The 25,104-nt window shown below is 45.1% G+C and overlaps 1 protein-coding gene across 2 annotated transcripts in view; it reads right to left on the bottom strand.

Moving 5' to 3' along the window:
* SNAPC3 (small nuclear RNA activating complex polypeptide 3) overlaps positions 1-25,104 on the bottom strand; it is a 148,563-nt gene that overhangs the window by 22,489 nt on the left and 100,970 nt on the right. For both annotated transcript variants that reach the window (XM_040417170.1, XM_040417169.1), the window contains 6 exons: positions 17,345-17,428; positions 10,636-10,717; positions 8,869-8,973; positions 7,850-7,999; positions 7,040-7,122; positions 588-752 (listed from right to left, as the gene is read on the bottom strand). In XM_040417170.1, the coding sequence (XP_040273104.1) occupies positions 588-752; positions 7,040-7,122; positions 7,850-7,999; positions 8,869-8,973; positions 10,636-10,717; positions 17,345-17,428 (669 nt within the window). The remainder of the gene's footprint in view (positions 1-587; positions 753-7,039; positions 7,123-7,849; positions 8,000-8,868; positions 8,974-10,635; positions 10,718-17,344; positions 17,429-25,104) is intronic.

Raw genomic sequence — 25,104 nt, 5'->3', positions numbered from 1 at the left:
ACAAAAGTCTTGGATAACCTCTACAATGTCTTAAAATAAAAACCAACATATACTTTAACCCCTTTTCCAGTGCTGTTTTCTCTGCGTTACTCCTACCACTGTTTGTCATTGGAACGTGCACAGTGACGTGCCTGGATTCAGCAGTTTACTGCTGCAGCCAATCACTGTCCTCACCTGTAGACTGCTGAGGACAGTGATTGGCTGCAGAGGTCACATGCTGTGTCCAGACATGTTACTGCTGCTGTTTTAAAACGTATTCCAGCGGGAGCGCCAGAAGAGTGCTGCAGAGAACAGCATTGGAGAAAGGGTTAGTATATGATGGTTTTTATTTTAAGATATTATAAGGGTTACCTGAGATTTTTAACCATCTTGGACAACCCTTTAAATCATTACCGAATTGTACAAAAACATTCCCATAAAACTTAATTCTGTGCAGATGCGGGGCATGCAGCAATTGCATTCGCAGCATTCCTACTGTTGAGCAGATTTACTGTGAATTTTAGCCACAGATTTCACCCCTTGCAATGCAGATTCTGTCGTGGATTCACCATGAACTCAGCTTTATAGTACTAATAATACCGACCTACCTTATATCTGTAAAAGTAACAATGTGCTCACAATCTCCTTGATGGCAGTACAAGTAAGGGAAGCCAATTTTTATATTAAGGTCATTAAACGTAAAGTCTTCCATCTTGGTTGACTGAAATTTCCCACATCCTCTATCACGGGATTCAGACCATTCAATTATGGTTCTGGAAGACCAAAGAAATACAATTATATGCACATTCATACCTAAACTACCATATACTACCTGACAGATCAGTGCGGGACACAGCAATCATAAAAGTAATAGCACCCCCCCCAATACTGATGACCTATCCTCAGAATAGGTCTATGGCAAAGCAGCAGCGAGCAGGAAGAGAGACGGGAGACGGCACGTCCACACTGCGAGCGTCTTCCCGTCATACAGCTGATATGTGGGGTGCTGGATGTCGGACCCCCGCTGATCTGGTATTGATCACCTATCCTGAGGATAGGTCATCAATATTAAAAGCCCGGAGAACCCCTTGAACACTGGTATATGTGGTGCTCATAAATGGAGCAATTGACTGTTTCAGATAAAAGCTAGAATATCATACATTCTCACATCTTCATTGATTTCATGTTTATAATCCCTTCTATTAATCTAAATCCATCGCATGGAGAGAAAGATATGAACATCTAGCAGCAGGTAAACCAGGTTGTCTGTCAATGTGCTCCGCTTCAAGTCCTCAAGAACCTGACCCCAGTTTTGATGTGTCAACATCAGACGGGTAAATGCATAACTGCAGATGTAATACAGTGTTACACTTCCCCTGGGCAAAAAAGACAGATGCATACCATGTATACCAACAATACTCACGTGCATTCAAACTGAAAGCATCTATTTCATTTTTTGCACCTGAGAATGCCGAGTCTTTACTTATTCATTCAGCAGTAATCACCTCGCTACCGAATGGTGAGAAGGTCTGACCATGGAAGGACTTACCACGGTGAGCCTCCATGCTAAGTATATATATACACTGCGTGCAGAATTATTAGGCAAATTAGTATTTTGCCCACATCATCCTCTTTATGCATGTTGTCTTACTCCAAGCTGTATAGGCTCGAAAGCCTACTACCAATTAAGCATATTAGGTGATGTGCATCTCTGTAATGAGAAGGGGTGTGGTCTAATGACATCAACACCCTATATTAGGTGTGCATAATTATTAGGCAACTTCCTTTCCTTTGGCAAAATGGGCCAAAAGAAGGACTTGACAGGCTCAGAAAAGTCAAAAATAGTGAGATATCTTGCAGAGGGATGCAGCACTCTTAAAATTGCAAAGCTTCTGAAGCGTGATCATCGAACAATCAAGCGTTTAATTCTAAATAGTCAACAGGGTCACAAGAAGCGTGTGGAAAAACCAAGGCGCAAAATAACTGCCCATGAACTGAGAAAAGTCAAGCGTGCAGCTGCCAAGATGCCACTTGCCACCAGTTTGGCCATATTTCAGAGCTGCAACATCACTGGAGTGCCCAAAAGCACAAGGTGTGCAATACTCAGAGACATGGCCAAGGTAAGAAAGGCTGAAAGACGACCACCACTGAACAAGACACACAAGCTGAAACGTCAAGACTGGGCCAAGAAATATCTCAAGACTGATTTTTCTAAGGTTTTATGGACTGATGAAATGAGAGTGAGTCTTGATGGGCCAGATGGATGGGCCCGTGGCTGGATTGGTAAAGGGCAGAGAGCTCCAGTCCGACTCAGACGCCAGCAAGGTGGAGGTGGAGTACTGGTTTGGGCTGGTATCATCAAAGATGAGCTTGTGGGGCCTTTTCGGGTTGAGGATGGAGTCAAGCTCAACTCCCAGTCCTACTGCCAGTTTCTGGAAGACACCTTCTTCAAGGAGTGGTACAGGAAGAAGTCTGCATCCTTCAAGAAAAACATGATTTTCATGCAGGACAATGCTCCATCACACGCGTCCAAGTACTCCACAGCGTGGCTGGCAAGAAAGGGTATAAAAGAAGAAAATCTAATGACATGGCCTCCTTGTTCACCTGATCTGAACCCCATTGAGAACCTGTGGTCCATCATCAAATGTGAGATTTACAAGGAGGGAAAACAGTACACCTCTCTGAACAGTGTCTGGGAGGCTGTGGTTGCTGCTGCACGCAATGTTGATGGTGAACAGATCAAAACACTGGCAGAATCCATGGATGGCAGGCTTTTGAGTGTCCTTGCAAAGAAAGGTGGCTATATTGGTCACTGATTTGTTTTTGTTTTGTTTTTGAATGTCAGAAATGTATATTTGTGAATGTTGAGATGTTATATTGGTTTCACTGGTAAAAATAAATAATTGAAATGGGTATATATTTGTTTTTTGTTAAGTTGCCTAATAATTATGCACAGTAATAGTCACCTGCACACACAGATATCCCCCTAAAATAGCTAAAACTAAAAACAAACTAAAAACTACTTCCAAAAATATTCAGCTTTGATATTAATGAGTTTTTTGGGTTCATTGAGAACATGGTTGTTGTTCAATAATAAAATTAATCCTCAAAAATACAACTTGCCTAATAATTCTGCACTCCCTGTATATATATGGCTTTTTTGCTGCCACCATATGGGTGAATAAACACTACCTGTTTTACTGAAGAAACCGTCCGGAGTGCTGTCCGATTTTTTCTATTGTCTACTAGTGGGTAAGCTCCAGTTACCGTACTTGGACCTTGCACCCGTTTTTGTTTGCTCTAAAGGTGGTGCTGCCAGTAGTTTTTCATACCATATACTGTATATTCCTGCGTATAAGACTACTTTTTAACACATAAAAAATCTCTTTAAAAGTCGGGGGTCGTCTTATACGCCGGGTGTCGTCTTATATGCCGGTATACGGCATGCTGAAACTTACTTCCCAGCCGGACTGGAGAAGCTGTCCTTCTCCAGCTTCAGGGACAGGCGCCCTCTAGCTGAGCCACCGTGCACTGCATCCCGGCCAGCCGCTCCTGAAGCAGCCCCCTCTCCCTGCTCTCAGTGGTTTTCTCGTGCCGGCAGTATCACATTGCGCACTAACCCTCAGATCGTCTTGAAGACAGGGAGGGCTGGGCAGGCAGGGAGAGCTGACCCACCCAATCCAAGCAGGCTTTGTATGCAGTGTGCACAGAAAATACCGGTACATCGCTTGCCGTGATTGGCTGGTTGTTGTATACTGGTTTGGATTGGCGATTCTGAGGCAAGGCAGGGGGAAGCAGGAGCATCTGCACTTCAGCCAATTCTAATGTTGGAACGGCGGATCTCTAATGAAGTTTGGTTTGCATCTTATCTGTGGTGAAAAAACAGAGTCTATCTGGGGAGCAGATACATCTGGTGGTAAATACAGTAGAGCACCAGTATCTGTGCATACAGTACAGCACCAGTATCTGTACATACAGTACAGCACCAGTATCTCTACTGGTTCATACAGTACAGCACCAGTATACACAGTACAGTATACAAATGGCTAACAGTCAAGACCCCATCATGGCTCTACCAGCAAGAAGAAAGAAATATGAAGCCAGTTTCAAACTTAAAGTTGTAAACTATACCAGGGAACATAATAACTGCGCTGCTGCAAGACAATATGGAGTAACAGAAAAGATGGTTCGGGACTGGAAAGCAAATGAAAAAGCATTAAAGAGTATGCCAAGGGGTAAGTGTGCATTAAGAAGAGGCACCCCACATTGGCCAGAACTCAAAAAACATGTAGCAGACATGTTGAATGAGCATCGCCAAAACGGTTATGTAGTGACACAAAATAAAATAAGTTTGTTTGTACTTCAGTGGGCCAAATCTAACCCAGATCACAGCAACAGATTTAAGGCCACTGTATCCTGGTGTACTAGATTCTTGGAAAAGCATAATATGGTACTGAGGCAAAAGACGAAAATTGCACAACAATTACCTGCAGATCTTAATGCCAAAGTAAATAGCGTTGGAGGGGTAGTCTTATACTGCGAGTATACCCCAAACCCTATATTTTAACTGGAAAAGTTGGGGGTCGTCTTATTCGCCCAGTCGTCTTATACGCCGGCATATACGGTATATATACACACATATATACACATATAATCAAAAAAAGGAACAGCACCTCCAGAGATAATTGATTTAAAAGCAGGTTTGATCAATTATATGCGCTAAGAGCTTCTACTCCGCTTAATAGTAAGTATGGTAGTCATGTATTACCCACCCTTAGTGCATTTAGTGGTGTGCTTCTTCCCATTTTTCATGAGCTGAACACAAAGATCTGAAACATTTTCTACATACACAAAAGACCCATTACTTATTGTTCACAAACCTGTCTAAGGCCTCTTGCACACGACAGTATGGCTTTTTCTGTATTTTGCGGTCCGCAAAAAACGGATCCGCAATAAATACGGATGACGTCCAAATGCATTCAGTTTTTTGCGGAACGGAACAGTTGGCCCCTTGTAGAACAGTATTATTATCCAAAAGGACATGTTCTATCTTTGAACGGAACAGAAAAACAGAAATACAGAAACAGAATGCATATGGAGTACATTCCCTTTTTTTTTTTTTTGCGGACCCACATTGGAGAGGCGTTCTGTTCACGAATGAGTCCCGGTTTTTACTGTTCAGGGCAGATGGCAGACAGCAGTGTGGCGTCGTGTGGGTGAGCGGTTTTCAGACGTTAACGTTGTGGATCGAGTGGCCCATGGTGGCGGTGGGGTTTTGGTATGGGCAGGAGTATGTTATGGACAACGAACACAGGTGCATTTTATTGATGGCATTTGGAATGCACAGAGATACCGTGACCAGATCCTGAGGCCCATTGTCCACGACCATACCTCATGTTGCAGCATGATAATGCACGGCCCCATATTGCAAGGATCTGTACACAATTCCTGGAAGCTGAAAACATCCCAGTTCTTGCATGGCCAGCATACTCTCCAGACATGTCACCCATTGAGCATGTTTGAGATGCTCTGGATCGGCCTATATAACGGCGTGTTCAAGTTCCTGCCAATATTCTGCAACTTCGCACAGCTATTGAAGAGGAGTGGACCAACATTCCACAGGCCACAATCAACAACCTGATCAACTCTATGCGACGGAGCTGTGTTGTACTGCGTGAGGCAAATGGTGGCCACACCAGATACTGACTGGTTTTCTGACACCCCCCCCACCCCCCAATAAGGCAAAACTGTGCACATTCCAGAGTGGCCTTTTATTGTGGGCAGTCTAAGGCACACCTGTGCAATATTCATGCTGTCTAATCAGCACCTTGATATGCCACACCTGTGAGGTAGGATGGATTATCTCGGCAAAGAAGAAGTGCTCACTAACACAGATTTGTGAACAATATTTGAGAGTAATGGGTCTTTTGTGTATGTAGAAAATGTTTCAGATCTTTGAGTTCAGCTCATGCAAAATGGGAGCAAAACCAAAAGTGTTGCGTTTATATTTTTGTTCAGTGTACATATATATATATAAACAGTACAGACCAAAAGTTTGGACACACCTTCTCATTCAAAGAGTTTTCTTTATTTTCATGACTATGAAAATTGTAGATTCACACTGAAGGCATCAAAACTATGAATTAACACATGTGGAATTATATACATAACAAACAAGTGTGAAACAGCTGAAAATATGTCATATTCTAGGTCCTTCAAAGTAGCCACCTTTTGCTTTGATTACTGCTTTGCACACTCTTGGCATTCTCTTGATGAGCTTCAAGAGGTAGTCCCCTGAAATGGTTTTCACTTCACAGGTGTGCCCTGTCAGGTTTAATAAGTGGGATCTCTTGCCTTATAAATGGGGTTGGGACCATCAGTAGCGTTGAGAAGAAGTCAAGTGGATACACAGCTGATAGTCCTACTGAATAGACTGTTAGAATTTGTATTATGGCAAGAAGAAAGCAGCTAAGTAAAGAAAAACGAGTGGCCATCATTACTTTAAGAAATTAAGGTCAGTCAGTCAGCCGAAAAATTGGGAAAACTTTAAAAGTAAGGGCTATTTGACCATGAAGGAGAGTGATGGCGTGCTGCGCCAGATGACCTGGCCTCCACAGTCACCGGACCTGAACCCAATCGAGATGGTTTGGGGTAAGCTGGACCGCAGAGTGAAGGCAAAAGGGCCAACAAGTGCTAAGCATCTCTGGGAACTCCTTCAAGACTGTTGGAAGACCATTTCAGGGGACTACCTCTTGAAGCTCATCAAGAGAATGCCAAGAGTGTGCAAAGCAGTAATCAAAGCAAAAGGTGGCTACTTTGAAGAACCTAGAATATGACATATTTTCAGTTGTTTCACAGTTGTTTGTTATGTATATAATTCCACATGTGTCAATTCATAGTTTTGATGCCTTCATAGTCATGAAAATAAAGAAAACTCTTTGAATAAGGTGTGTCCAAACTTTTGGTCTGTACTGTATATATATATATATATATATATATATCTACATATATATATATTATATAATTAAATATTACAAATGATTAATATATAATAATTTACCTGCTTATATCTCTACATTCTGGATATCTCATATCATTGTAAAAAATGCCTTCAAAATAGAAGAAAGCAGATTTAAAGAGATCCTGAAATAAAGATTAAACTAGTTAGAACAGTTGAAATACATAAACTGATCAGGATAGGTTCTCAGCAACAAAACAGTAAATATCTGAAAATGGTGAGAGGAGCTCTGCACATTTCAACTATAAATTGTTTTTCATCATACAATATCTAATAAACTTTATTGGAAGGGAGGTAGACCACACCACTAGTACTGGGGTGAGGGAAGGCTCGGCACTGAATTCCTTCGCTTCTTTCCTGGCATAAATCCACATTATTTTCCTGAAGCTGCCTCTTTAGTGAAAAGTGATTTTTACACCTGTCGTTCAGTTGAATGGTAGCTATAACAATTCGTATGCAGTGAGCACCACCTAGTGGTGGCTGTAGGCAGACAGTTTTATTATGTACTAGGTGAACGGAAGTAGAAGACTTTTGAGCTGTATGGGGAGATTTATCACTGCATTTATGCCAGCTGGGGGCTTATCAAGATTTGCTATTTTGATAACTTTTTTTATTTGTCAGTTTTATGTACTTATTTGTAGAATTTTTTTTTTCTAAACACCGGAGCCCCCCTTCTCATGGAGAGGATCATATGGCCACAACGGCTGTGCCTCCACAATCACCAGGACGTTTTTGAGTCCAAATAAGGAAGACAGCTATAGATCAGAACTTATGGACTGAAGCGGGCAAATATTCTTCAAATATAAAATTACATAGCTGAGCAATACTGCAAAAATATGCCAGTATTTGTACCTTGCAAATATTTTCAGGTGCCAGGTCTGGATTGTGGCTGAATTCTCCTCCAATCTGTAAGTCACTGACACACTTAATGGCGTCTCGAAGATCTGTCAGCCTCTGGCTACCTAGCACAAGAACTGTCTCATAGGGCTTGTACATCTTGTGCTGAAAAAAAAAAAAGACGATAAAATGTAAAACATAAGTTTACAGTTTTGGAGCACATTTATATTATACTTTTCATGCAACTACAAAGTGACAGCTCAGAATTCTTGCCCAGTTACTTGGCACCTACAGCACACTATGAAAGTGTCCCTTTAAATGTAGTTCTGATGTCAAAGTAAGCTAGCACCTAAACCAGCATAACACAGTGTAATGCACAACCCATCAACTAGAAATGTGAAGACAAGGAAGCTATTAAAGTGTTAGGGCATGGCTCAGGACTCATTTTAGGCTACTTTCCGTTTTGGGTGGATCATGGATCTGCTAAAATACTGCATCCATCCGTCATGAACGGATCCGTTTGTATTATCTGTAACACAGCCAAGACGGATCCGTCATGAACTCCACTGAAAGTCAGTGGTGGACGGATCTGTTTTCTATTGTGTCAGAGAAAACGGATCCGTCCCCGTTGACGTACATTGTGTAGGCAGTGTTTTGGTGTCTGCCTTCAGAGCACAATGGTGACTGAACGGAGGCAAACTGATGCATTCTGAGCGGATCCTTTTCCATTCAGAATGCATTAGGGCAAAACTGATCCATTTTGGACCGCTTCTGAGAGCCCATGACAGATCTCACAAACAGAAAGCCAAAACGCGAGTCTGAAAGTAGCCTTATTCCAAAGGTGCCGGAGTTATTTTATTTTAGCCTGCAGCTCTGGGTTATAAAGGTGATGTATCCACAGAAGTCAACATAAGTGACAAAATGGTTGAGCACCAGTAGTAGATCATAGGATCTGGTCAGCAGGAGCCAGGTGATCGCTGAGCGAATGCATCACAAGTAAGATAGCTAGTTTACAAAGCTTAGCAAATGCAAACCTTCTGAAAAATAACCGGATAAAAAATGTTCAGCGTTAGCACAAGTTCTCCCTCATCAACCATATCGGAAGGATCATCTGGTCTTGTTCCTAAACCACGGGACTCCTAGAAATATGGAAAAGATCATTAGACAGATTATACTGCTGTTATCATTGTATTTCTTATATATTACACTAAATTTTTTTATTTTTTGGTGCCAATTGGGAACAGATCACAGGCATTGTGCACATGACTCCATCCATCTAGAAGTTACAGGCTATAGACCGGACGAATGATGAATGGAGCAAGAGAGCAGGAACAGAGCAGGGGAGAGATGGCAAATTCTTTTTTTTTCATTAGGTACAACATGCTAATAGGCACAGTTATATAAAATAAAATAAAGTTCAAATGCTGGGCAACTTCTTGAATAAGAACCTGTAACCTCCCCTGACATGTTGGTTTAGTAACTACTTGCACTACCCATGTAAATAACAATTGTGGAGCATCTATTCTTATGACTCTATGTTGTGTCATGTCTTTATTATTACGGCTAGAAGTTCTGAATGGATAACCAGAAGTTTGCAATAAAGGTCCAGACGGGCGTTACCAGTTGGGAGTGTGTCCCTGCACAGTCTGACACTATCCAATCTATCCAAAGGCACACACCCAACTGATAACACCCATCTGGACCTTTATTACAAACTGCTTGCAACTCATGCATACCTTCTAGCAGGAATAATAAAGGAATGGCACGACATAAGAACGGATGCTCCAAAATTATTATTACATGGGGGGTGCAAGTAGGTGATAAAACAGACATATCAGGAGAGGCTACAGGTTCTCTTTAAGGCCTCTTTCACACTTGGGTTGTCCGGATCCGGCGTGTACTCCACTTGCTGGAATTACACGCCGGATCCGGAAAAACGCAAGTGTACTGAAAGCATTTGAAGACGGATCCGTCTTCAAATTGCGTTCAGTGTTACTATGGCAGCCAGGACGCTATTAAGGTCCTGGTTGCCATAGTAGTAGTGGGGAGCGGGGGAGCGGTATACTTACAGTCCGTGCGGCTCCCGGGGCGCTCCAGAATGACGTCAGAGCGCCCCATGCGCATGGATGACGTGATCCATGTGATCACGTCACCCATGCGCTTGGGGCGCCCTGACGTCACTCTGGAGCGCCCCGGGAGCCGTACGGACGGTAAGTATGCTGCTCCCCCGCTCCCCGCTACACTTTACCATGGCTGCCAGGACTTTAGCGTCCCGGCAGACATGGTAACCATTCAGAAAAAGCTAAACGTCGGATCCGGTAATGCGCCGAAACGACGTTTAGCTTAAGGCCGGATCCGGATTAATGCCTTTCAATGGGCATTAATTCCGGATCCGGCCTTGCGGCAAGTGTTCCGGATTTTAGGCCGGAGCAAAAAGCGCAGCATGCTGTGGTATTTTCTCCGGCCAAAAAACTTTACGTTACGGAACTGAAGACATCCTGAACGGATTTCTCTCCATTCAGAATGCATTAGGATGAAACTGATCAGGATTCTTCCGGCATAGAGCCCCGACGACGGAACTCTATGCCGGAAGAAAAGAACGCAGGTGTGAAAGAGCCCTAAGGCACAGTTCATATAACCAATTCTAATAGCAGGTTGTTGTTTTTTTAAGGAAAAGCAAACAAGCAAGCATGCAACCATAATACTCTATAATATATATGACAGTAAAAATGCTAATTGTTCTTATGATAGTTTCCTTACAAACTAGTGATGTTCACAATCCACTGGAGTACTGTACTTACCATTTCATAATGGAAGGTCTCCTGACGGAATGCTCGATCAACCAGCAATTCCTTACGTCTTTCATTGATTTTGTTTCGAATACTAGAGGGACAACAAAAAAAATCAAATGCAAGCTGTAGTTTTTGCAAACATTTATCATTAGAGAGTATGGTGCCATTAATAAGATGCCATATTTTGCAAACGCAAGGGACATACAATGCATTCGGAAAGTCTTTAGACCCGTTTACTTTTTTTACATTTTGTTATGTTGCGGCCTTGTGCTAAAATAAAATAAAAAAAATCTAGTTTTTCCCCAGGATTCAATACCGTATAATGAGAAGGTAAAAACCAAATGTTAGAAATGTCCCTGCAAAATTTCAGGTTTTTCTTTTTAATAAATTTGCAAACACAAGAATTCAGACCCTTTGCTATGATACTTGAAATTTACCTCAGTGGCCTCCCATTTCTCTTGCTCATCTTTGAGATGTTTCTACACCTTGACTCAAGTCTATGCGTGGTAAATTCAGTTGATTGGACATGATTTGAAAAGACACACTCCTGTCTATATTAGGTCTCACAGCTAAGGGTACTTTCACACTTGCGGCAGAGGATTCCGGCAGGCAGTTCCGTCGCCGTAACTGCCTGCCGGATCCGGCAATCCGGACACAAACAGATAACATTTGTCAGACGGATCTGGATGCGGATCCGTCTGACAAATGCATTGAAATATTTTTTTCACAGATTTAAAGGTCTGCGCATGCGTGGACCGGAAGAACGGATCCGTCAATGCGGCAATTTTAATGCCGGATCCAGCACTAATACATTTCGATGGAAATTCATTCCGGTAAGTGTTCAGGATTTTTGGCCGGAGAGAAAAATACAGCATGCTGCAGTATTTTCTCCAGTCAAAAAACGTAAGAGGGACTGAACTGATGCATACTGACGCATACTGAACAGAATGATCTCCATTCAGAATACATTAGGATAAAACTGATCAGTTTTTTTCCGGTATAAAGCCACTAGGACGAAACTCAATACCGTAAAAGAAAAACGCTAGTGTGAAAGTACCGCAACAATGCATATCAGAGCAAAAACCAAGACATGAGGCGGAAAGAACTGCCTGTAGAGCTCAGATACAGGAATTTGTGTAGACACAGGTTTGAAGAATCCTACAAAAAAATTCTGCTGCATTGACAGTTCTTAAGAGCACAATGGCCTCCATAATTCTTAAATGCAAGAAGTTTGGAATGACCAGGACTCTTTCTAGAGCTGGCCGCCCACCAAACTAATTATTTAGGGGAAAAGGGCTGTGATAAGAGAGATGAGCAAGCACCCAATGGTAATTCTGGCTGTGGTCCAGAGATCCTGTGTGCAAATGGGAGAAACTTCCAGAAGGTCAATCATCACTGCAGCATTCTACCAATCTGGGATTTATGGCAAAGTGGCCAGAAAGAAGCCTCTCCTCAATAAAAGACTCATGAAAGCCTATCTGCAAGTAGGTGTGAAGAAACCTGGAGTTTGTAAAAAAAAACACTCTCAGACTGTGAGAAACAAGATGAAATATTCCGGCCTCAATTCTAATAGTCATCTACATAGGAAACCAGGCACTTGTCCAATACCATCCCTCAAGATAAGGCTGTAACCTAGAGGTAAGTGTTCATTGAGGATAGGTCATCAATATCTGATCTGTGGTGGTCCGACTCCCAGCACTGCCACCAATCTGGTGAGCTCTGAAGCCGATTTCTAGACCAATGTCATCACGTTAATTGGTCCCATGGTCTATGTGCAGCTCAGTACTAGTGTTGAGCGAACTTCTGTTTTAAGTTCGGCGTCTAAAGTTCGGCTTCCGGTTAGAGGAGAATCCCGATATGGATTCCGAATTCCGTTGTGGTCCGTGGTAGCGGAATCAATAATCGGCCATTATTGATTCCGCTACCACGGACCACAACGGAATTCGGAATCCATATCGGGATTCTCCGCTAACCGGAAGCCGAACTTTAGACGCCAAACTTAAAACAGAAGTTCGCTCAACACTACTCAGTACCATTCAATTGAATGGATCTGGGCTTCAATTCCCAGCGCAGATGTGATACAATATATGGTACTGTGCTTTGTAAGTGGTGAGGAGGCTGCAGAGTTCAGTGCCGGAGCCTCCTCACACAGCTGCCAGGAGTCAGACCTCCAAGATCAGATATTTATGACCTATCCTGACATTAGGGCATCAATATTCTACTCCTGGAAAACCCCTTTAAAGAGAATCATTAGTACTGACATGGCTAGACAGCTCAAAATGCACAAATTCAGATTATGTAACGTAATTTTTTAACTTTCAACCCTGCAGTAAACCAGCAAAGGGTCAGGATTCTGAAGCAGATAGGAGTCCTCTCCATTACAGTTTCCTCTTAGTGGGCAGAAATAGCTGAGGCTTTAGCCAAACAAATCTGCAAGGCTGTAACATGGACTAATATTCATACTTATATCAAACACTACAGACTGGACGCTAAGTCCTTCAGGCAGTGGTCCCTCCCTAACTTGTATTATCTGGTAATGCTCTAGCCCCGCTGTCATGTTTGGACAATTTGGAAAATGAGAATTAGTTTCAAACTGTAATTTCATTTTCCCATATCCATCATGACAGCACCCTTACTACACCTCTTACCTATTTCTGTGAGCATACTCATGATGTAATGCTATGTATTTGGTTCTCCGTTGTATCTATATCCAATGTAGTTGTTGGAGAACACTGGGTGGGTCTTTTAACCTCTCTGGCTTTTTGTCTCTACAGAGGTCAAGAGGATATCCTTCACTCGTGCTATCATGGTGGACTCGTGGAAACCCACTTTAAGGCCTCATGCACATGAACGTACTTTCTTTCTGTGTCCGTTTAGGGTTTTTTGCGGACCAGATACAGAACCATTCATTTCAATGAGTCCGCAAAAAAAACAGAAGTTACTCTGTGTGCATTCCGTTTCCGTATGTCCGTGTTTCCATTCCGCAAAAATATAAAACATGTCCTATTATTGTCCGCATTACGGACAAGGATTGTACTGTTCTATTATGGGCCAGCTGTTCAGTTCCACAAAATAAGGAATGCACACAGAAGTCATCCGTATTTTTTGAGGATCCATTTTTTGGGGACCGCAAAATACATACGGTCGTGTGCATGAGCCCTAAGGTAGGAATTAATTCCCATTTCATGTAGAAATCAGATTAATAAAAGATACAAACAAAAGCTCTATACATATTCTTTATAAGATAGCGTAAAGTTGAAAACTAGGGATCGACCGATTAACGGTTTTACCGATATTATCGGCCGATACCCAGGATTTTTTGAACGTTATCGGCATCTATTTTGCTGATATTCCGATAACATATGGGGAACAAGGATCGCGCTGCTCTCAGCGCTCTCCATGTTCCCTCCGCAGCACAGGGGAGAAGGAAGCAGTGTCTCCCTCCCCCTGTGATGCTGCTGCCGCTGCCACCAATGAGAGGAGGGAGGACAAGAGGAGGGGAGGGGCTGTGGCCGCTGCGCCAACAATGAAGATAACTCTCTCATTAATTCATATACAGGAGGCGGGAGCTGGCTGCAGAATCACATAGCCGGATCCCGACCTCTATGACAAGTAGCTGCGATCTGCGGTAGTTAACCCCTCCGGTGCCGCACCTGAGGTGTTAACTGCCGCGGATCGCAGCTACCGCTCATAGAGGTCGAGAGCCGGCTATGTGATTCTGCAGCCAGCTCCCGCCTCCTGTATATGAATTAATGAGTTATCTTCTTTGGTGGCGCAGTGCACCCCCCCAAACCCCAGTATTAATCATTGGTGGCGCAGTGCGCCCCCCCCCCCCCCCAACCCAAGTATTAATCATTGGTGGCAGTGGCCACAGGGTCCCCTCTCCCCTCCTTCTCACTGGCAGTTCTGATCAGAGCCCCAGCAGTGTAATCCTGGGGCTCCGATCAGTTACCATGGCAGCCAGGACGCTACTAAAGCCCTGGCTGCCATAGTCAGCTCCCTTGCTGCTGTGTGCACAAAGCACAGTGCAGCAGGGACAGTGTGAAGTCCTATTCACCCTGGTAGAGATCTATCAGGGTGAATAGGACAAGGGTTCCAGCTCCTAAGGAGGCTAATAGTTAGTAAAAAAAACACACCAAAATATTAATTATAAATGAAAAATAAAGATTTACAACAACAAAAAAAAACTACACGTTAACAATAAACATTCATTTTCAGAAGATTTGTGTAGGATTTTACATTTTTTTTCAAAAATGAAAATTCACAGAATATCGGTATAAATTATCGGCTATTGGCCTGAAAGTTCACAGATTATCGGTATCGGCCCTAAAAAATCTATATCGGTCGATCCCTATTGAAAACATTAATCTAAATGATACTACATTTTATAAGCCTTTAGACTTTGGGTCCTGCTGTTCTCTTTAATGCAGCCATGAAGAAATATTTGGCCACCATAACAATAAGTCTTTCATGAGACTTGTCAAAGGGACACGGGAACCTTTGAGTATTTATGTAAAGGCGTAAAGGGTTTAAAATGAAAAAGGGAGTTCATGAATATAAATATTTTTAGCGGTGCCGTAACAAAATCCTATTTCACACACATGGAAAAATGCTACAGTTTTTGGAGACTGAAGGGCAGACGGAAGAATATGGAAATGCTATGGAAATTCCATTCCATGTGGAATTGCCCATATGGCCCCTTTCACACGGGCGAGATTTTCGCGCGGGTGCAATGCGTGAGGTGAACGCATTGCACCCGCACTGAATCCGGACCCAATTATTTCTATGGGGCTGTGCACACGAGCAGTGATTTTCACGCATCACTTGTGCGTTGCGTGAAAATCGCAGCATGCTCCTCTTTGTGCGTTTTTCACGTAACGCAGGCCCCATAGAAATGAATGGGGTTGCGTGAAAATCGCAAGCAACTGCAAGCAAGTGCGGATGCGGTGCGATTTTCACGCACGGTTGCTAGGAGACTATCGGGATGGGGACCCCGATCATTATTATTTTCCCTTATAACATGGTTATAAGGGAAAATAATAGAATTCTGAATACAGAATGCTTAGTAAAATAGGGCTGGAGGTTTTTTTTTTTTTTATAATTTAACTCACCTTAATCCACTTGTTTGCTCAGCCGGCATCTCTTCTGTCTTCATCTGTCAGGAAAAGGACCTTTGATGACGTCACTACGCTCATCACATGATCCATCACCATGGTGATGGATCATGTGACTGACCATGTGATGAGCGTAGTGACATCATCAATGGTTCTTTTCCTCACAGATGAAGACAGAAGAGATGCCGGCTGCGCGAACAAGTGGATTAAGGGGAGTTAAATTATTTTTAACCCCTCCAGCCCTATTGTACTATGCATTCTGTATTCAGAATTCTATTATTTTCCCTTATAACCATGTTATAAGGGAAAATAATAATGATCGGGTCCCCATCCCGATCGTCTCCTAGCAACCGTTAAATTATAAATAAAAAAAATTAACCCCTCCAGCGCTATTTTACTATGCATTCTGTATTCAGAATGCTATTATTTTCCCTTATAACCATGTTATAAGGGGAAATAATACAATCTACACAACCCTGAACCCAAACCTGAACTTCTGTGAAGAAGTTCGGGTCTGGGTACCACATTCAGTTTTTTATCACGCGCGTGCAATACACAATGCACCCGCACGATAAAAACTAAACAACGGAACGCAATCGCAGTCAAAACTGACTGCAATTGCGTACCTACTCGCGCGGGTTTGCCGTAAAGCACCAGGACGCATCCGGACCTAATCCGGACACACTCGTGTGAAAGAGGCCTATATGCTTCCTTCTTGCCAGATCTACCTGGCTTTGCCTTAAAAAAAACTACATCAAAAGCTGCTGTTTTTCTTCAAAACCACCTTAAAGAGCATCTGTCAGCAGATCTGTACCTATGTAGCTGGCTGACCTCTTACATGTTCGCTTGGCAGCTGAAGGCATCTGTGTTGGTCGCATGTTCATATGTGCCCGCATTGCTGAGAAATATGATGTTTTAATATATGCAAATGATCCTCTAGGAGCAACAGGGGCGTTGCCGTTACACCTAGAGGCTCTGTTCTTTCTGTAACTGCCGCACCCTCTCCACTTTTATAGACAGGGTCAGGCAGTGAGAACATCATCATGCCTGGAGCTGTCAATCAAAGTGCAGAGGGCGCAGCAGTTGCAGAGAAAACTGAGCTGCTAGGTGTAACGCCCCTATTGCTCCTAGATACTCATTTGCTTATATTAAATCATCAATTTTCTTAGCAATGCGGGCACATGTGAATATGAGACCAACACAGACCCCTCAGCTTCCAAGTGCACATGTAACAGGTCAGCCAGCGTCATAGGTACAGATCTGATGACAGATGCCCTTTAATGTAGACTTACAGTGGGAACCTTCACATTCAGTAAAGACAGACCACTACACAGTACATATTTTACATGCAAAGATGGTGTGGGCAACCTGCACAGGGAGAAGACCTGACTACCACAAGTACCCACAGCTATCTCTCTCAATATCCCTGTAAACATGCGCTCGGATCGAGTTAACGTGCATGGTTTTTACAGTGGCATGGGACATATGTAACTACTTTTTTTCTAATCTGGAACTAGATATTCACCCTCTGCCCTTTAATACATATTTAAGGGCAGTAAAAGAGTCATTATTCTGTAATATGTGGATTCACTGATCAAACAAACCTCAAAGTCACTAGGCAGCTATCTTCAGGGATTATCTCCGGATCAGCTTCCTTTCCTTCGTCATTACTTTTTAACAAGTTCACACTAAAAAAAGATGGAAACACAAGCAAACAATCAGCACATTTGTTAGCTAAAGCAGTAAAACGGTTTCAGTATAAACAGGTTACAAGCAATAAATAATCAAATGATAAGTTATACAACTTGTATTATGTCAAATAGGAATAGCTCAAACAAACATAAATGCTGTGCCTAGCCAAATAAGCTCCACCACACCAACTCACAATACACAGCATATCAGAAATCCCCAAAATATTTTATTTAGTACATATTAGAAAAATACATAGATAAAAAATAGCAGCTGCATGTATACACAGTAGGGATGTCCCGATACCGATACCAGTATCGGTATCGATACCAGACATTTGCACGAGTACTTGTACTCGTGCAAATGTCCCCGATACCACTGCCGATACCTGTGCGCCGCTTCTAAATGTGTCTGTGTCCGTCCACGGTCTGCCCCTGCATCTCGCACAGCAAAAACAGCTTCTTCTTGCTCCCAGTCTCCGCCCCTCGCCCTGATTACCAGCGGCCTCCGCTATCCCCGGCTCCTCGCATGTTTAAGACTCCGCCCACAGCCATCCGACGGGACCAGTTCTGCCTGTGGTGTTAGGAGGTTGTCTGGAACGAGACTTTTCCCGCGGCTGCTCTTATTCACACTTTCCGCAGCGGCCGCCACCGTCCCCGGCTCCTCCCCCCATGTTCCCGATGACTCCACCCACAGACATCTGATCTCCGAATCGGAGCACAGGAGCAAGCCAGCCGCGGGAAAAGCCTCTCCAGAGTCCAGACACCCTCCGGCCTCCTCAAACAGAGTTCGCCTGCCAGTAGTTTTAAAAGTTATAGGAACCGACCCTAGTAAGTGTATAAAGCTTAGTTAGAAGATTATAACCAGCCCAAGTGGTCACAGATAGAAAGAAATAAAGGTGTTGTGTCTGTCTTCTATGGCCCTGGTCCTTCCTGCCTGCAAGCTGCACATTGATCTCTAAAAGCAGGCATTAGGGCAAGAAGAAATATACATTACTGTATGGTGGCCACAAGACTATTATACTGAGGAGGGGCTTCAAAAATTGTTGTCCTGCCCCCATACAGTATAACGTCTCCTTGTGGCTGCCCCCATACAGTATAACGTCTCCTTGTGGCTGCCCCCATACAGTATAACGTCTCCTTGTGGCTGCCCCCATACAGTATAACGTCTCCTTGTGGCTGCCCCCATACAGTATAACGTCTCCTTGTGGCTGCCCCCATACAGTATAACGTCTCCTTGTGGCTGCCCCCATACAGTATAACGTCTCCTTGTGGCTGCCCCCATACAGTATAACGTCTCCTTGTGGCTGCCCCCATACAGTATAACGTCTCCTTGTGGCTGCCCCCATACAGTATAACGTCTCCTTGTGGCTGCCCCCATACAGTATAACGTCTCCTTGTGGCTGCCCCCATACAGTATAACGTCTCCTTGTGGCTGCCCCCATACAGTATAACGTCTCCTTGTGGCTGCCCCCATACAGTATAACGTCTCCTTGTGGCTGCCCCCATACAGTATAACGTCTCCTTGTGGCTGCCCCCATACAGTATAACGTCTCCTTGTGGCTGCCCCCATACAGTATAACGTCTCCTTGTGGCTGTCCCCATACAGTATAACGTCTCCTTGTGGCTGCCCCCATACAGTATAACGTCTGCTTGTGGCCCCCATACAGTATAATGTCTCCTTGTGGCTGCCCCCATACAGTATAATGTCTCCTTGTGGCCCCCATACAGTCTCCTTGTGGCTGTCCCCATACAGTATAACGTCTCCTTGTGGCTGTCCCCATACAGTATAACGTCTCCTTGTGGCTGCCTCCATACAGTATAACGTCTCCTTGTGGCTGCCCCCATACAGTATAACGTCTCCTTGTGGCCCCCATACAGTATAATGTCTCCTTGTGGCTGCCCCCATACAGTATAACGTCTCCTTGTGGCCCCCATACAGTCTCCTTGTGGCTGTCCCCATACAGTATAACGTCTCCTTGTGGCTGTCCCCATACAGTATAACGTCTCCTTGTGGCTGCCTCCATACAGTATAACGTCTCCTTGTGGCTGCCCCCATACAGTATAACGTCTCCTTGTGGCCCCCATACAGTATAATGTCTCCTTGTGGCTGCCCCCATACAGTATAACGTCTCCTTGTGGCCCCCATACAATCTCCTTGTGGCTGTCCCCATACAGAATAACGTCTCCTTGTGGCTGCCTCCATACAGTATAACGTCTCCTTGTGGCTGCCCCCATACAGTATAACGTCTCCTTGTGGCCCCCATACAGTATAATGTCTCCTTGTGGCTGCCCCCATACAGTATAACGTCTCCTTGTGGCCCCCATACAGTCTCCTTGTGGCTGTCCCCATACAGAATAACGTCTCCTTGTGGCTGCCCCCATACAGTATAACGTCTCCTTGTGGCTGCCCCCATACAGTATAACGTCTCCTTCTGGCTGCCCCCATACAGTATAACGTCTCCTTCTGGCTGCCCCCATACAGTATAACGTCTCCTTGTGGCTGCCCCCATACAGTATAACGTCTCCTTGTGGCTGCCCCCATACAGTATAACGTCTCCTTGTGGCTGCCCCCATACAGTATAACGTCTCCTTGTGGCTGCCCCCATACAGTATAACGTCTCCTTGTGGCTGCCCCCATACAGTATAACGTCTCCTTGTGGCTGTCCCCATACAGTATAACGTCTCCTTGTGGCTGCCCCCATACAGTATAACGTCTCCTTGTGGCCCCCATACAGTCTCCTTGTGGCTGCCCCCATACAGTATAACGTCTCCTTGTGGCTGCCCCCATACAGTATAACGTCTCCTTGTGGCTGCCCCCATACAGTATAACGTCTCCTTGTGGCTGCCCCCATACAGTATAACGTCTCCTTGTGGCTGCCCCCATACAGTATAACGTCTCCTTGTGGCTGCCCCCATACAGTATAACGTCTCCTTGTGGCTGCCCCCATACAGTATAACGTCTCCTTGTGGCTGCCCCCATACAGTATAACGTCTCCTTGTGGCTGCCCCCATACAGTATAACGTCTCCTTGTGGCTGCCCCCATACAGTATAACGTCTCCTTGTGGCTGCCCCCATACAGTATAACGTCTCCTTGTGGCTGCCCCCATACAGTATAACGTCTCCTTGTGGCTGCCCCCATACAGTATAACGTCTCCTTGTGGCTGCCCCCATACAGTATAACGTCTCCTTGTGGCTGCCCCCATACAGTATAACGTCTCCTTGTGGCTGCCCCCATACAGTATAACGTCTCCTTGTGGCTGCCCCCATACAGTATACCGTCTCCTTGTGGCTGCCCCCATACAGTATAACGTCTCCTTGTGGCTGCCCCCATACAGTATAACGTCTCCTTGTGGCTGCCCCCATACAGTATAACGTCTCCTTGTGGCTGCCCCCATACAGTATAACGTCTCCTTGTGGCCCCCATACAGTCTCCTTGTGGCTACCCCCATACAGTATAACGTCTCCTTGTGGCTGCCCCCATACAGTATAACATCTCCTTGTGGCTGCCTCCATACAGTATAATGTCTCTATGTGGCCCCCCATACAGTAGAACGTCTCCTTGTGGATGCTCCCATACAGTATAATGTCTCCTTGTGGCCCCCATACAGTCTCCTTGTGGCTGTCCCCATACAGTATAACGTCTCCTTGTGGCTGTCCCCATACAGTATAACGTCTCCTTGTGGCTGCCTCCATACAGTATAACGTCTCCTTGTGGCTGCCCCCATACAGTATAACGTCTCCTTGTGGCCCCCATACAGTATAATGTCTCCTTGTGGCTGCCCCCATACAGTATAACGTCTCCTTGTGGCCCCCATACAGTCTTCTTGAAGCTGTCCCCATACAGAATAACGTCTCCTTGTGGCTGCCCCCATACAGTATAACGTCTCCTTGTGGCTGCCCCCATACAGTATAACGTCTCCTTGGGGCTGCCCCCATACAGTATAACGTCTCCTTGGGGCTGCCCCCATACAGTATAACGTCTCCTTGGGGCTGCCCCCATACAGTATAACGTCTCCTTGTGGCCCCCATACAGTCTCCTTGTGGCTACCCCAATACAGTATAACGTCTCCTTGTGGCTGCCCCCATACAGTATAATGTCTCTTTGTGGCCCCCCATACAGTATAACGTCTCCTTGTGGCTGCTCCCATACAGTATAATGTCTCCTTGTGGCCCCCATACAGTCTCCTTGTGGCTGTCCCCATACAGTATAACGTCTCCTTGTGGCTGCCTCCATACAGTATAACGTCTCCTTGTGGCTGCCCCCATACAGTATAACGTCTCCTTGTGGCCCCCATACAGTATAATGTCTCCTTGTGGCTGCCCCCATACAGTATAACGTCTCCTTGTGGCCCCCATACAGTCTCCTTGTGGCTGTCCCCATACAGTATAACGTCTCCTTGTGGCTGTCCCCATACAGTATAACGTCTCCTTGTGGCTGCCTCCATACAGTATAACGTCTCCTTGTGGCTGCCTCCATACAGTATAACGTCTCCTTGTGGCTGCCCCCATACAGTATAACGTCTCCTTGTGGCCCCCATACAGTATAATGTCTCCTTGTGGCTGCCCCCATACAGTATAACGTCTCCTTGTGGCCCCCATACAGTCTCCTTGTGGCTGCCCCCATACAGAATAACGTCTCCTTGTGGCTGCCCCCATACAGTATAACGTCTCCTTGTGGCTGTTCCCATACAGTATAACGTCTCCTTGTGGCTGCCCCCATACAGTATAACGTCTCCTTGTGGCTGCCCCCATACAGTATAACGTCTCCTTCTGGCTGCCCCCATACAGTATAACGTCTCCTTGTGGCTGCCCCCATACAGTATAACGTCTCCTTGTGGCTGCCCCCATACAGTATAACGTCTCCTTGTGGCTGCCCCCATACAGTATAACGTCTCCTTGTGGCTGCCCCCATACAGTATAACGTCTCCTTGTGGCTGCCCCCATACAGTATAACGTCTCCTTGTGGCTGCCCCCATACAGTATAACGTCTCCTTGTGGCTGTCCCCATACAGTATAACGTCTCCTTGTGGCTGCCCCCATACAGTATAACGTCTGCTTGTGGCTGCCCCCATACAGTATAACGTCTGCTTGTGGCTGCCCCCATACAGTATGTCTCCTTGTGGCTGTCCCCATACAGTATAACATCTCCTTGTGGCTGCCCCCATACAGTATAACGTCTCCTTGTGGCTGCCCCCATACAGTATAACGTCTCCTTGTGCCCCCCATACAGTCTCCTTGTGGCTACCCCCATACAGTATAACGTCTCCTTGTGGCTGCCCCCATACAGTATAACATCTCCTTGTGGCTGCCTCCATACAGTATAATGTCTCTTTGTGGCCCCCCATACAGTATAACGTCTCCTTGTGGCTGCTCCCATACAGTATAATGTCTCCTTGTGGCCCCCATACAGTCTCCTTGTGGCTGTCCCCATACAGTATAACGTCTCCTTGTGGCTGCCTCCATACAGTATAACGTCTCCTTGTGGCTGCCCCCATACAGTATAACGTCTCCTTGTGGCCCCCATACAGTCTCCTTGTGGCTGTCCCCATACAGTATAACGTCTCCTTGTGGCTGCCCCCATACAGTATAACGTCTCCTTGTGGCTGTTCCCATACAGTATAACGTCTCCTTGTGGCTGCCCCCATACAGTATAACGTCTCCTTGTGGCCCCCATACAGTATAACGTCCCCTTGTGGCCCCCATACAGTCTCCTTGTGGCTGCCCCCATACAGTATAACGTCTCCTTGTGGCTGCCCCCATACAGTATAACGTCTCCTTGTGGCTGCCCCCATACAGTATAACGTCTCCTTGTGGCTGCCCCCATACAGTATAACGTCTCCTTGTGGCTGCCCCCATACAGTATAACGTCTCCTTGTGGCTGCCCCCATACAGTATAACGTCTCCTTGTGGCTGCCCCCATACAGTATAACGTCTCCTTGTGGCTGCCCCCATACAGTATAACGTCTCCTTGTGGCTGCCCCCATACAGTATAACGTCTCCTTGTGGCTGCCCCCATACAGTATAACGTCTCCTTGTGGCTGCCCCCATACAGTATAACGTCTCCTTGTGGCTGCCCCCATACAGTATAACGTCTCCTTGTGGCTGCCCCCATACAGTATAACGTATCCTTGTGGCTGCCCCCATACAGTATAACGTCTCCTTGTGGCTGCCCCCATACAGTATAACGTCTCCTTGTGGCTGTCCCCATACAGTATAACATCTCCTTGTGGCTGTCCCCATACAGTATAACGTCTCCTTGTGGCTGCCCCCATACAGTATAACGTCTCCTTGTGGCTGCCCCCATACAGTATAACGTCTCCTTGTGGCTGCCCCCATACAGTATAACGTCTCCTTGTGGCTGCCCCCATACAGTATAACGTCTCCTTGTGGCTGCCCCCCATACAGTATAACGTCTCCTTGTGGCTGCCCCCCATACAGTATAACGTCTCCTTGTGGCCGCCCCATACAGTATAACTACTCCTTGTGGCTGCCTCCATACAGTATAATGTCTCTTTGTGGCCCCCCATACAGTATAATGTCTCTTTGTGGCCCCCATTTAGTGTAATGTCTCCTAACTCTCCTTGGAACCTCAAGTGTTTTTTTTTATTCTTGTTGCCCATGACTTTGCCCACAGACATCTGATCTCCGAATCGGAGCACAGGAGAAACCCAGTTGATACACTGCCTCTTGTACTTAAACAATGTTATAACAGTTTGCATATGTGCCCCCCCCCACACTTGTTAAGGAACCAAAAGTAATGGGACAATTGGCTTCTCAGCTGTTCCATGGCCAGGTGTGTGTAATTGGGATAATGAGGGAATAACAATGAGCAGATAAAAGGTCCAGAGTTCATTTCAAGTGTGCTATTTGCATTTGGAATCTGTTGCGGTCAACTCTCAAGATGAGATCCAAAGAGCTGTCACCTATTAGTGAAGCAAGCCATCATTAGGCTGAAAAAACAAAACAAAGCCATCAGAGAGATAGCAAAAACATTAGGCGTGGCCAAAACAACCGTTTGGAACGTTCTTAAAAAGAAGGAACGCACCGGTGAGCTCAGCAACACCAAAAGACCCGGAAGACCACAGAAAACAACTGTGGTGGATGACCAAAGAATTCTTTCCCTGCTGAAGAAAACACCCTTCACAACAGTTGTCCAGATCAAGAACACTCTCCAGGAGGTAGGTGTATGTGTGTCAAAGTCAACAAATCAAGAGAAGACTTCACCAGAGTGAATACAGAGAGTTCACCACAAGATGTAAACCATTGGTGAGCCTCAAAAACAGGGAGGCCAGATTATAGTTTGCCAAACGACATCTCAAAAAGCCTTCACAGTTCTGGAACAACATCCTATGGACAGATGAGACCAGGATCAACTTGTACCAGAGTGATGGGAAGAAAAGAGTATGGAGAAGGTAAATAACTGCTCATGATCCTAAGCATACCACCTCATCAGTGAAGCATGGTGGTGGTAGTGTCATGGCGTGGGCATGTATGGCTGCCAATAGAACTGGTTCTCTTGTATTTATTGATGATGTGACCGCTGACAAAAGCAGCAGGAGGAATTCTGAAGTGTTTCGGGCAATATTATCTGCTCATATTCAGCCAAATGCTTCAGAACTTATTGGACGGTGCTTCACAGTGCAGATGGACAATGACCCAAAGCATACTGCAA

Source organism: Bufo bufo, chromosome 2, assembly GCF_905171765.1.
Source record: "Bufo bufo chromosome 2, aBufBuf1.1, whole genome shotgun sequence".
Taxonomy (NCBI): domain Eukaryota; kingdom Metazoa; phylum Chordata; class Amphibia; order Anura; family Bufonidae; genus Bufo; species Bufo bufo.
This window is presented reverse-complemented; position numbering and strand designations above follow the sequence as displayed.